Source organism: Leiobunum rupestre, chromosome 1, assembly GCF_980474605.1.
Source record: "Leiobunum rupestre chromosome 1, qqLeiRupe1.1.hap1, whole genome shotgun sequence".
Taxonomy (NCBI): Eukaryota; Metazoa; Arthropoda; class Arachnida; order Opiliones; family Sclerosomatidae; genus Leiobunum; species Leiobunum rupestre.
The window spans coordinates 75,283,842-75,298,016 of record NC_143384.1 but is presented as its reverse complement, the minus strand read 5'-3'; the positions used below and the strand labels follow the sequence as shown (position 1 = coordinate 75,298,016).

The 14,175-nt window shown below is 35.8% G+C and overlaps 2 protein-coding genes across 2 annotated transcripts; both read right to left on the bottom strand.

Annotated features, from left to right (window-relative positions):
- Window positions 1-7,609: 7,609 nt before the first annotated feature.
- Window positions 7,610-8,131, bottom strand: LOC149966618 (uncharacterized). Its single transcript, XM_090167552.1, has one exon. The coding sequence runs from the start codon at window positions 8,129-8,131 to the stop codon at window positions 7,610-7,612; it is 522 nt and encodes a 173-aa protein (XP_090023678.1).
- A 616-nt stretch (window positions 8,132-8,747) lies between these two features.
- On the bottom strand, window positions 8,748-11,022 carry LOC149966617 (uncharacterized). The gene is made up of 4 exons (XM_090167551.1): window positions 10,807-11,022; window positions 10,482-10,746; window positions 10,046-10,283; window positions 8,748-9,675 (listed from the first exon to the last, which is right to left on the bottom strand). Exons 1-4 carry the CDS (start codon window positions 11,020-11,022, stop codon window positions 8,748-8,750), a joined length of 1,647 nt encoding a protein of 548 aa, XP_090023677.1.
- Window positions 11,023-14,175: the final 3,153 nt, after the last annotated feature.

Genomic DNA, 14,175 nt, shown 5'->3' with positions numbered 1-14,175 from the left:
TTTTATATTTCAATTGCGCTTTGATTCCGTGACATTCCAAGAGATTTTTCAGATCAATTTCGTTTAATTTGGTGCCCACTAGCTTCAAAGTAAGGGAAAACTATGAATAGTGTGCGTTGCTATAACGTTTTCTGATATTTGGGGTAAGCACTGGAAAGCTTTTGAAAATAAAACTGTTTGTATATTTCTCCGTGTAGCTGTACTTATCTACTTTTATGGTTAAATTGCTCCCGCACCAAAATATTTTCAGCTAGTGTGCAGTTTTATGGGCTTTCAGACTTAAAGAAAAAAATATTTGTTTTCTATATAAATCGTTATGTGTGCGTTGTTAGAAAGTGTATTTTACTTATATGCAAACAGCTTTATTTCTTAAGGTTACACGGTCGTTACCAAGGTATATATATGTAGTTTAGGGATTATTAACAATAGAGCGAGTTGTTATTACTATGGAAAAATAATTAAAATGTTAATGTTCTATGGGAAAAATGATTTTGGTGGAGTCGTACGAGGGAAATAGCTCAGTAGGTAGAGAATGCCGATTGAAAACGGAGGAGGAGGATGATGGTTATGGGGATAACTTCTGGCGCACCTATCCTAGTGTTATCGGTACTTGGAGGACAGAGAATTGAACTAAGGGAGGAGGAGGTTGAGTGCGCCTATCCTAGTGTTATCGGAACTTAGAGGTCAGAGAACTGAACTAAGGGAGGAGGAGGTTGAGCGCGCCTATCCTAGTGTTATCGGTACTTAGAGGACAGAGAACTGAACTAAGGGAGGATCGCATCTATCCTAGGGTTATTCGTACTTAGAGGACCGGGAACTGAACTAGAGTGGAGACCAGTGGCGTAAATAGCGCCCCCGCAGACCCCGCAAAGCGGGGGGCCCCCGAGAACTAGGGGCCCCCAAACGTTTATGATTAAAATCGGAGTTGTTTTTCGCGGGGGCCCCGGTGTTCCTAGTTACGCCACTGGTGGAGACTACATTACAATAAGGAGGAGTGTTTCTTTTATATTAAAAATTAAGTAGATGCATTTTAAGGGCTGACTTCTCTACGTTATTCCGCACGGCGATAGAATAAATTATGATCTAATAAATCAAATTAATTTTAAGATGTTTATCAAATTCCAATATTAGCTAAACATATTTTACAATTAGAAAGCGTGTGTAATCGCGAAAGCCTTGGTTCTGAGTGACACAGGGTCATGATATTTGAGGTCAGATAACATTTTCCGTCGGAAGCACTATCCCATAGTTTCCAGAGGAAACAATCACACAATCCCTGTATTTCAATTTGCCACTGACCATAGTGGTTAGAAAACGGAAATTAACTACCACGCAAATGGAAAGGGACCCCGAAATCTAAGCACCATGCGCTGCAACGAAATCCCTCCTGCAAGATCTCTGTTATTCCTAATTTTTTACTTTAAAGATTCTGACAGGAATAGAAGTAATAACCAGAACTAGCATTGATTGACGCTGAAAATAGTCACACCACTTTGTTCCTACTGTCGATCTTAACATGAAACGCGTTAGACTTGCATTAATAAGTTAGCGAGAGTTAGTAAACAGTAGATTAAAGGCAATGAAACACATTATATTGGCACATTTTTGACGTAGCAAGCTGATGTCGCGGCTGATGACCAGTTCAGCAGCCACACTGTTTTAAAAGTCATAAATTAAATTTTGTTCTAGTACCGCGTCTTAAATTGGTTTTAAACTTTTTCACTGGGAATACGTTTCTTTTTTATTAAGACTTTTGATTAAAGTACTTATATTTCACAGAAATAAAAGTAAAATAACCCCTTACCTAAAACCAATTAACCAAAATCTATTTTTAAACTAAAGCATTTGTTTTTCCCCTATTTGCCCGTAGCGTACGGTACATGCCACGTTGTATTCAAATTCAAGCCATGGAATGACTCTTGCGATTATGAATTAAAACACCTTCTAATTAAGCAAATTAAATCAAATTTGTTTACAAACTTAACAGGTTAATATTGAGAACGAATTTCGCGCGCTCATACTCGTTCTTGAAAATGTTCTGTTTTCTTTTCTATAACTCTCCTCTAGAGAAAACCTCTTTTTTTTTCACAAAAAGGGGGACCGAAGATAGCACAGTTACTACTGCATTCCTAAGGATGGGCTCCTCTCAATAGGTAGGTCCGTACAATGGGCCGTTTCTTGGTCAACACAATTTTTAACAAGCCATTTTAAAGAGGCACACAAATTAAATTAAATTATACGTACAATTTATATATTTTTTCTAATACGAAACATCTTATGTAAAGTTAATTTGGTTAAATATACACTTTAACAAACCTATAAACAGCTGATTCGTTGAAATTTGTTCATTTGTTATCATTTCACCAAAAGTTTTGATTTTTTTAATTAGTTAGGTTTTAGTTAATAATTTGTTACTATATGTATCTTAAATAATCTCACTTTAAACTTTAAGTTAGATAATAATACTAAAATAATGGTTTAAAAACATTCGCAATTTTGCTCAAATTATAATTTAGAATTTAGATAAACGACATTAGACTTATTTTATTAATTTATTAACAGCTTATGGATATCCGTTTAGATTCAAATTCGATTCGACTCGAAATTACGGACTTGAAACCCTCAAAATCAGGTTGGAATAAAATACTTGATTGTAGTCCATTCGACCGAAAAACTTTTATTTGTCGGTTATTTTATCGAAAATATAAAAAATAATTAAATGCAATAATAATGCATACACTGATTGCTTAGAATTTTTTTATTATCGTAATATATGTATATTTTCCATTCGGTATGTAAAGGGAAACGTCCTTATTTCTAGATTATCAGCAGAGGATAAATAATTGTATGTAGAGCAATCGTATATTATCGCACGTAAAGCCCATTTAACCGACACTCGCGAATGGGCTGAAAAAGAGTAAGATTCTTGATTTCAAATTTTTTCGGTCCACTGAATTCGATTAAATAGTATAGAAGTCCAAGTCAATTTCGAAATATGTATATAATGGCGTAATGGCACTTTAATCGTAAGGTTTCTTTGGCACGTACCAAATATTGACTAGCACGCGAAAAACGTACTTTCCATTTTTCACAAAACAAGAGAAATTACAGGAAGTTACTGTATTTGTTTCAACTCTATATATTGGAAAAATATTTACTTTCTTCATGATATAATGTTTTCAATTCAGAACACCTTTCTCATTACCAGTAATGGTTCTATAAAATAACGCGGCTCCACTAATATTAACTTGATAAATAAAACGTTAAAACGCAACAATTATGCATTTAAAGCACTCATTCGATCTTAAGATCGGTTTTATTTACCATCTATCAAGAACATATTTAAATTACTAAGAACGTACGCGTCGACTCGTTGACGGAAGCGAATATAAAAGAAAACTTTCTTCGACAAGATATAAAGCTATATACTTAGTAACCCGGCAAAATAGCAGTAATTTACTCTAAATCTCTAAATGACTAAAAGTTTTTAGTCATTTAGAGATTTTCAACATTTTAAAAAAACTTTTTTTACTCATTAAAGCTGTGTATTTAAATCAAGTGGGTAAGTTAAACATTAGATTTTCTAGAAGGCCAATGTGTGGACCATTTCAGTTAGTACGTATAGTAAAAATAATTCACAAATCGTTTTCTGGCTTAAATGTTGGATTAAAATGTTCATTTCTTAATCGATTTCTAACGACTACAACGTTTAGAATCTAAACATTTTCCTTAATGCCAGCTGGTGACGCTTTTTTAAGCACGTGTTAAATCAAAACGCGTTTACTCGACAAGCGTTTATGCGCCTGACGCGTTTAGCCGCCAAGTGTTCTTATTACACTAAAGCAACATAAATTTGATTTCACTTTTGTTAATAAGGAAATTTGATAAAGTCGACTTACACTAATTAGATAAATAAAAAAAATGTCTTATTCGTTCTGGAAATGATGGCGCCGATGAATCGATGTGCTGTCTCAGTCTGATTGAACAATGAACACAACTTGTTACCGCCTTAGGTGAACCGCGCTACATGTTTCATATCTAAACCCCTGGATTCGGTTTCAACGTCATCTTGTATTTTCTAAATCCCTGTGTTTGATAGTGTGTAACAGGCGTTTTACTTAGGTGGTGTGTGCTTATTACACGTGTTGTTAACACTTGTGATAGGTGCTTTTGTGTTAAGCAGCTATCCGTTTAAAATTTCAACACTGTGTACAATTTAAACGTAAAATCTAAGTGTTTAATTTTTAAACATGTTCATTTATATTTTTGGTGTTGAAAACGTTGTTTTTTCTGTGTATAGTCCAAACTCGCACTACATTTCTTAATTCCGCGGAGTCAGGCACCAGCGCTTAGCGGAACACCTCTCTTGATATTGTGGAAGTGCAACGCCTCTTTGTCTTTAAGACAGATAATGTAATGAATGGGCCTATTACGCCCGTAAAGGGATTTCTTCTTGTTTCAGATTCCATTTTCCGATGGCACAATCGACAACGTGGGAACATTCGCAATATGTTCGTTATTTTCCACTATCTGGCAGCTACTGTATTGTTTCGGTCCATTTTTGAATATTTATCATATGTTCCTTCAGTCCACCATTAGAGCTTTCTTAGTTTTCAGTAAAAAGGAGCCGAAGTCTGGGCCGATTTTAAATATTTAGAAAACCTCTGAATACAATGAAACTACGATATAACATTGATTATGTAAAGATTTCATTTTTGAAATTGTTATACTTTAAAACGAAATGGATTTTCCTTCTTCTCCACCAAGTTTACTTTACACTAAACAGAGTGGTTGGGTCTACTAGAGGATCCTCTTTTCGGTCCTTTTTCTCTTCCAAGTCCACGTAATTGGTTTATCAGTTAACCTAAAACGAAGTAATGAAAGCGTAAGAATAGACCAACATTTAGGGGAAACTTAAAAACTTAAAGCCTAGTTTCCGCTAAATGTGGATCTCTTCTTACTTTTTCGCGTTTAAGTTCAAAAGAATCCGAGTGGTGCTTTCCCCGTTTCCACCCCCTTGGGTCAAATATGACTTTTCACACTTTTAAAATCATATCGTTTAACCTAATTACTAGTGTTGTAAGTCGGAAAACTTTCCGTATTCATTCCATGATTAGTCGCCTCATGTTTTCGCGTCTAAAAGTAAAACTAAACCTATAGACTAGCTTTAAACTGATTCACAATGTAACGCTATTAATGTTTTGTAGTGTGTTTACTGTTATTAGACATTTTATATCGATAAAAAGTTAAAAAAATTAAAAACCCTTAAAAATTAATTTAGGTATGTTTAATTTTTTTATTTTTCCGCAAAAATAACAACACTACTAATTACTATATAGTGATGTTTCTGCACTCGAATGATAGAGACTGAACCATTCTGTATTTCTTATTGTCAGTGGCGTAAACAATGGTTCCGCCCAAAAGATTCCCAAAAAAAATGGTTCCCATATGATCAGAAAGGACCTCGAAATGACAATTTAGAATTTTAGATATGTAACTAGACTATATTTAATAACCGTAGGCCTACACGAAACGTCAACCTACAATCACAGTCTAGGTTAACAAATAATAGTAACCCAAAAAGCCTTGAGCTCTGTCCGAATGCCCATATAAGTAACCCAAAGAGCCTTGGAAGTTGATGGAATACTCGTGAACTCTGTCTTAGTGCCCATGAAAACCGCCAAAATAGCCGTGACAATTTTAGAATTTTAAATTATCGTCTCTGTTCAGCCAGTGTTCCGTTTACAAAATATTAACCCGAGAAGCGGTTGACAATAATTAAATAAATTAGCTATGAATTAAATTGTTTTCAATAGATTTTTTTACAATAAGGTTTGGAAATTGGGTATTTCACTGAAAATGAGGTTTCGGTTCCTGGTTTCTTATCGCTTCCTACAATGTAGAAATGTTCGTTATCTCCTTAGATCGAGGGGGTAGTCACTTAAGTAATCAGGTGTACAAATCATAGGTAATCACGGGAATTCACTCAAAATAATTACTGGAAATCATCGAAAGCCTATGAGCAATCACTGGTAATCACCGATTAATAATAATAATAATAATAATCAGCTAGGCTATTACCCAAGGCACCACCTTGGGCCCAAGTCATCTAGCGACTTATTATGCCTTTAAACAGGTGGCCGGGTTACAAAGCGTAGGAGGGTGGTAGCAAGCCCTACATGCCACGCGATTGTTTTACGAAAATCAGTAATCAGGTGTACCAAATATTTAAAAGTGACTAACCCCTCACCTTAGATATAGTAATATAGTAAATATTTTCCGATTTTTATAATATTTTGAATATAACTGAAACAATCCACGCAAGTAATAGTAAAAGTAACTTGTCACTAAGGGCAATAAAGTACGGGTTTTTTTCTATAATTTAGAAATGGTAACAGATATTGGTGGAGGAAGGAAAGCCAGTGTTAGCAAAATGTAAATCAAGTACCCCGTGACGCCCAATTTAAAACTTGTTATATCATTAAGTATCTCGCGTTTCAAATTTAAAAATTCTTATAATCCACAATGTTACTCTGATATGTTTTGAATCTTGTGCTCCAAGAAATACAATTTTTAATTAAGTTAAAAACAACTCTTTACTGTTTTATAAAAGTAATATTGCTTTATATACTTAATTACAGGTAATAGTTTTTGCTATTTATATGTGCAAAAATGCGGTTCCTTTTATAAACACACATTTAAAGAAATTAAGGTAATAACTTTTATTTTTATGACATACATATCATAGTAGTTTCAGCCTCTCTAGTTCTTTTTTTTTGAAAGCTAGCCCGGTCTTACTATTGACTTTCAAAAGTCGTTCTACGTTAAATCCGGGATCGAAAATTATGCCGTCCAATGTTTTTACGCGCGAAACGGCAACGTATGCCATGCCGAGAGCGAATTCGTTGGGTCCGAGATCAACAACTGCTTGTTCAAGTGTTAAGCCCTGGGAACGATGAATGCTGATTGCGTAAGCTAGTTGCAGTGGGAATTGCTTACGAGTACAAGTGGCCGCCCCTTTTTTAAACGAAACGGTGACTGGTGGGATCGGTATCAGATTGTTGTATAACGACGGACCTGAGTATGTTGGAAAATTAACAAGCACACAAAGTGGCAACACGTTTAAATACTCGCGAGTATCGGTGGAAATATAGATAATGCAATGACTTTGCCTATAGTACCATTGCCAGTTTCCCTATCTCTCAATAAAAAAAACCCTCGAAGGGATTCCCCTCATCAATTACTGTTATTCGAGATATTGCGAAATTTCTGCGAATTATCAGAGCCCCCATCCCCCTCCACTTCTCTAAAAAACGTTCCCGTACAACTCGCTCCTATCCCCGCCGAGCACCCCCCCTCTACCCTCTCGCTCTCTCTCTCTCTCTCGCAACCCGTGGCTCATACCATTCCTCTTTCTCTTCCGCCCCCCTCCTTTGAAACTTACTAACGGACGACCGTTCCTATCCCCGTCTAGCACCCCCTGTTGAATATTATTTTGTAGGATTTTAGGAAAAATTTATCATTATAATATTTTTCTTAGACTGATTTAGAGTCAATATTATAATGATAAATTTTTCCTAAAATCCTACAGTCATGTATTTCCTAAATTCTAATTTTGCATTAATTGTTCATCGAGTTCGTGTTGAGTGATTTCCATGTTGAACAGATGCTTCACTGATCTTCTAAAAATCTTCCCTTTAGCGTCTCGAACTAAACAGGATCTGACATGCCCATCTCGTCCTTTCTGGACTTCTGTGATGATAACTAGCTTCCATAATTGTCGCGGTACTTTATCTTCTTGTAGAATGACAACTTCTCCAATATAGAACGTAGTATCCCTTTTAGGTATAACACTATGGTGTGCTGATCGGAGCTCCATTAAATACTCATGATTCCATCTTTTCCAAAGTCTGTCCATCAACGCTTCTCTATATTTCAATCGCCTCGTCATTTCTTGTCTTGTATCAGGAATATACTCATTTTTAAGCCTCTGCGGTGGCAAACATGTAATCCTTTGCCCGATTAACAAATGAGCCGGTGTTAACGGATCAGGTTCTTGAACATCATTGAAAATGAAAGAAATTGGCCGTGAGTTTATGGCAGCTTCAGTCTCCAATAATGCGGTTTCCATTTCTTGATACGACAGAAACGCGTTTTGTAGGACTTTTCTCAGGGTATTTTTGGTGGTTCGGACTAAACGTTCCCAAAAGCCCCCCCCCCCACCATGGGGCTTTCTCGGCAATGTACTTCCATGTTATACCCATTGTTCCAAAAAATTTCTTTAATTCCTCATTTTTTAAGTGCCGCCATATCAGTTTTAGATCTTCATCACATCTTTTGAAAGTCTTGCTGTTATCTGTGTAAATTGTCTTTGGGATACCTCTGCGCGCAATCATTCGGCGGAAAGCCATCAAAAAGTCCATCGTAGTAAGAGATCCCACTAATTCAAGGTGTATTGCTCTACTAATAGCACATGTGAATTGTTTCCATTTTTGACAAAAACAGGTCCAGCAAAATCAATTCCAAGAAAACTGAAAGGTGGCGCTTCTTCTATTCGGTCAGCAGGTAGAGGAGCAGTCGGCGCATCCCCAGGTTTAACACGGATTCTTCGGCTTACCATACAATCATTGATCACGGTTTTCACCAATTGCCTTCCAGCAATGATCCAATAATTCATGCGAACCTAAGTTAAAGTTGCCTGGACGCCACCGTGCATTACTTGTTCGTGACAATCTTGAACGAGCAATTTAGACAATCTTTGTTGATTGTGACAATCTTCCACCTACTCGTAGAATACCTTCTTTGTCCAAAAATGGTCTTAAGGAAATAATTTTTGATGCCCTTTCCATAGGTTCATTTTGAATGAGGCAAATAATTTCGTTCGGAAAGTCCAATTGCTGCACAGTCTTTATCCAATTTGCCTTTTCTTCCGCCAATTGATCGGCACGCGGGTGTCCTTTTGGATGTTTTTTCCTTCTTAGCAGGTTGATAAATCGCTTCACGTAGACTGTAATTAGTAACACTTGATAAAAAGAACTGTATTTTCTCAGATCGATAATTTCTTCCAAGTTCTCTGTCATTTTTATATGAGCGAATAAAAGAACTTTGCGTTTCTCTCCTTCGAATTGTTCCAAAGGTATTTTACGCGAAATGTTTTTTGGCCATAACTCTTCGCTTCCACTCAACCAAACTGGGCCATTCCACCATTTTCTATTGGTTTTCAACTCTTCCAACGTGGCTCCACGTGAGGGAATATCAGCAGGATTTTCTGAACCAGGACAGTAACTCCAATTTGATGGATCTGAAAGCCTTTGGATCTCAATTGCTCTATTTGATACAAATGGCTTCCATATTTTCGTGGAACTCTTCACCCAATGCAAAGCAATACTTGAGTCAGTCCAAAATTGAGTTTTGACACTTTCTTCTCTGAAGACATCCTTTGCATAATCCGCAAGTCGTGCACCCAACAAACATCCCATTAGCTCGAGTCGAGGTAGTGACAACTCTCTTAATGGTGTAACTCTTGTTTTTGATCCAATTAAAACTACTCCAACATCACCACTTTCCATCATAAATCTCAGATACAAAACAGCAGCATACGCCTTCGTACTGCTATCACAAAAACAATGGAAAGTCTTTTCTGCAACATTTCCTTCAAATCCCTCAAAATAACATCTAGGAAAATTGATGTCTTTCAAAACTGGTAGTTGTTCAATCCGATCATGAAATTTCAAGGCTATTTCCTTTGGTAATTCGTCATCCCATTCATTCCTTGGATTTTATTTCCATAAATCTTGCAAAATCATCTTCGCCTTGACCGTATAGGGTGAAATCATGCCCATTGGATCATATACTTGGGCAACTGAGCTAAGAACAAATCTTCTAGTAGTATTGATGTTTTTCAATGTTTTCTATAAATTTTAAGTTGAAAGAAAGTCGATCACTGTTGCAATTCCATTTAAGACCAAGGATCTTCTGTTCTACGTTTGTTTTTTCTCGATAAAATTTTATTTCTGAGTGTTCATCTTCTGAGTTTAAGTCCCACATAGTCCTTAGATTGGGTGAATTTGTCGACCATTTTCTTAGAGTCATTCCCGCATGTTTCAGAATTTCATTACAGCCTTTCGAAACTTGATATGCTTTTGGCACAGTGTCTGCTCCGGTTCCTAAAACGTACAGTTCGTTGGAGAGAGCAATTACTTCTTTGGACATTTCATCGTAGTGTTTTAAATGCAACTTGATAGTTCCAGATAACCGGAAAGGGCTGCAGGTTATTCCAAAAACTGCGCGTGTCATTTGGAGAACTCTAAATTCATTTTCTATAGGTTTTCCATTTTCTTCTACTGTCCAAAAAAATAGGACTGATTTCCTCTCTTCTTTCGCTAAGGCCACCTGGAGGAATGCCTTTTCAATATCGGCTGAGATTGCTATTTAGTGTCTTCTAAATCGCAGCATCAGAAGTAACAAGTCTGGATTCAAACTTGGACCACTATATAGGCAGTCATTTAATGAAGGAAAATTATCAGAATGTGCTGACGCATCGAACACAACTCTAAATTTCGTTGTTGAACTCTCTTCTCTCTTGACTGCCTGGTGTGGCATATAATATGTTCCTGGTTCGTTAGTAATGGGTAACTCAACTGGTTCCGCAACTCCCATTTTCAACTGCTCGTCAATTACATTTTTATATTCAGCATAGAATGAAGGGTCTCTCAGAAATCTCTTGACCAGTCCATTCATTCGTCGCTTTGCCACGTTTAAATTATCCGGCTATATGTTTTTCTCTGTTTTCCACGGAAATCTTACATGGTAACGACCGTCAATGTACTCCGTATTTTCTTCAAATTCACTCATAATCTCATTATCTTTAATTTTTTCAATCTGGTCAGCTTGATTTACCCCCATAGTTTCCAAATCCCAGAAAGACCTCAAACAATGTGATACTTTTTTGGTTTCAATACAGTTATGGAAAAGTTGCCGGTTTTGGAATTTGCGTCTGAAATTGGGCATTGAATAGTCCATCCTAAAGTGGTCTCCAATACTACAAGTGATGGACTGAATCGTTCTATCTTTCCAGTTACAAATTCAATATAGTAGTCAGCTCCAATCAATATGCTGACGGTAGAATGATCTTGAGTTTCACATCCCCTGTAGCAATTTAGAGTCGGGCCGACGTCGGCAAAAGATAATAAACACTAAGGTCGGCCGACGGTCGGCCGACCTTTGGATTGTTGGTCGAAATGTCCTAGGGGTAAAAGGGTCGGCCGACTACAAACCGTCGACTCTTTACCGCCATTTAACCGACCTAAGAACCGACTCCGAAATGACGTCGGGCCGACTTTATGTTAATGCACATTTTCGACCCAAAACTGATTTATCAAATATTGGAAATGTACCCCACGTACATGAAATAGAAATAAATTTTGTCAAGAAACTGCTAAAACTATATGTGGAAAAGTAAAAATAAGAACCAAAACTTTTATTTTTTAATATTCCACATAATTTTAAGTTTCTTAACACTCCCCCTGGTAATATGATTTTTATACATAAAAAGAGTATTACCAAAGCACCATACGTTTTATGGCGAATAGAGGCCTAATGGCCCTATAGCTAGTTAGATTTATTTCCATTTCATATGTACCTACCATTCATATAAATAATTTGATACGCTATTAAAAATGTAATATATATTTATTTAAAATTACAAAAAACATTTTTTTCTGTAATTTTTAGGAACATTTCAAAACAAAATTTGTTTAAAACTAACAATCTACTTAGTTCTGACTTAGTGAGTATCCGAAGTAGAAAGAACTTCGTTTTCTTTTCCATGTGGTGGCTTGTCCAGATTGTGCTTCTTTGTTGCTCGGAGCTGCCTTCCCCCATTACGATCCGCTTTATGTTTAAGCCATACTTTCATACTTTCTTCGATTTCAAAGCCAGTTACTTTTCTAAATCTATGCATATGACGAACAGCATCTGAGACATTAGCATCTGAAATAATTAGCAACCATAAACTTTTAAATATACGTACTTTCTACAATATACCTATAATCACATCTTTAATGTTAAGCTTAGAAAATGGAATTAATCCTCCCTTCCCATTCCAATTTATCTGCATAACAAGTTTGTGCTCAAACGTCTTCCTCAAAATTCGTCTAACTACATCTCTGAGATTGTTCCCGCCGAAAGATCCAAGGTGTTAAATCTAAGGAAATAAAAAATATAGTTTAATTTATTGGTAGCAAAGTAAAACAATTGAGTAAATATAAATTTTTGAGTTACAAGTTTATTTCTATTCAACTCCTGCTTAGTTATGCTTTCAAATTCATCCAGATTTGAGAGTTATGATATTGGTAACGAAGGCAACCCATCAATATCCAAAAATCCTCCAACATCAGTTTTCGAAAGAAGGTGTTGAATTTGAGTTAATTTGTTACTTAACCCAGAAAACATTGTAAAAACAGAACGTCTAAAAAGCTCATCTTTGGCTCAGCAAGCTATTTAGAAAAAAAATATACATGTAACATATTATTCGGTTTGTAAATCAAAGTTAATTATATTACTTAAAGAATTCTGAAATTCTGCAAGTCTACTACAGAGGCTCTGATACGTTTCTGGAGTATTTCTGCGTTGTACATTAAATTCACTAGTATGTAGCTGTCGTTGAGAACCTACAAATAATAATTCTTAGTACACCATTGATTTTTGGATATGTTTTTTTTTAAATACCAAGTGAATGGTCAGACATTAAGTTCCAAGTCGACTGTGAACTATTGGTACTGGCCCGCTTGGTTAAATTGTCTCTTGAAGGAATGGGATTGCCCATATGTGATGTTTGAAAATTGCGGGTTTCTGAAAAAATTAAGTTTTAGTTTGAATGAAAGTTCAAATGAAAAAATTCTAATTACCTCCGCCAAATTTTTTAAATGAATCAATATCGTCATAGTTGAGAAGAGTTGATATTCAAATCGAAATCTTTAAAACATAAAATTAAAAATAATAATTAAAGTGAAAATTTGAAAAATTTCTAAAATTGAAATATACAATTTGAAAACTCACTAGAGCCACGCCTAAACTCATTTGAGCTTCGATTCACCACGTTACTACCAGATATCAAGCTTCGATCCATACTAGAGCTCCAATCCAGCTCATTTGAGAATCGATCCACTAAATCTGTACTAGATTTTGAGCATCGATCAGTACCAGAGCGTCGCTCTGACTCATTACAACTTGCAGATCTTATGTCTCTTTCCACCACATGAATGGTTGATCTTGGTCCTCGCTCCAACTTGTTTGAGCTTTGATTCACCACGTTACTACTACTAGATATCAAGGCTCGATCCATACTAGTGCTCAAAACTAGCTCATTTGAGATTCGATCTACTACATTTGTACTAGAGTTTAAACCTAAACCTCGATCTGTACCAGAGCCTCGCTCCGACTCATTATAATTCGCAGATCTTGAACCTTGTTCCACCACATGAATACTTCATTTTGAGCCTTGCCCCAACACACATTGATCTAACACATTTGAACTTTTAGGTAATATTTCTTCCTCCTTTTGCGATGCACTGAGCTTTGGTTTTCTACTGTAAGCTATATATAAAATATATTTATCTTCATTTTAAAGAAATGCACGTGAACAACTTTAATACCAGTATTAGTTGATCTGTTTGACGAATCGAGTGATGAATTTACTGGAGTTTGCATGGAACCCTGATCTGAATTTTTATCTTGACGCACAGCTATCACAAATAAACCGTTATCACTTTGTAGTTAAGTTTTTCAGAATCCTATATTGAAAGTATTTACGTTTAAAAGGTGGTGGATCTGGCATCACGAAAGGGGTAGTGGGAGATTTACTTTTCTTTATATTATCTTTTTTTGGAAAATCTAGATCAGCATACATTCAAAATATATTCTAGTTAATATCCCTAGTTAATTGTTAATATATTCAAAACCAATTATACAAATACCACAAGCCCTTTTTTTCACCAGCTGTTTTTTCTTTTTTGGGAGTAAAGGTTCTAAAATAATTTAAGGTAATTTTTCTAATTGTCTATCCATTTATTCTAATTTATTCTATTAAACAAAACAGCTAGCCATTATCTGAATCAGTGTGGTCATTTTCGCTGTTTTCTGCTATAATGTCCAACAAATTTCCCTCATTTCCTT

Bases quoted from the DNA above. Each gene is read 5' to 3' on its own strand.
- LOC149966618 (XM_090167552.1), bottom strand. From the start codon at position 8,131: ATGGAAACCGCATTATTGGAGACTGAAGCTGCCATAAACTCACGGCCA.
- LOC149966617 (XM_090167551.1), bottom strand. From the start codon at position 11,022: ATGGACTATTCAATGCCCAATTTCAGACGCAAATTCCAAAACCGGCAA. The intron at 10,747-10,806 runs GTAAGATTTCCG...AACGTGGCAAAG, and splicing joins ACATTGACGGTCGTTACCAT to CGACGAATGAATGGACTGGT. The intron at 9,676-10,045 runs GTGGGACTTAAA...CAATTTTCCTAG, and splicing joins TCACCCAATCTAAGGACTAT to ATGTTATTTTGAGGGATTTG.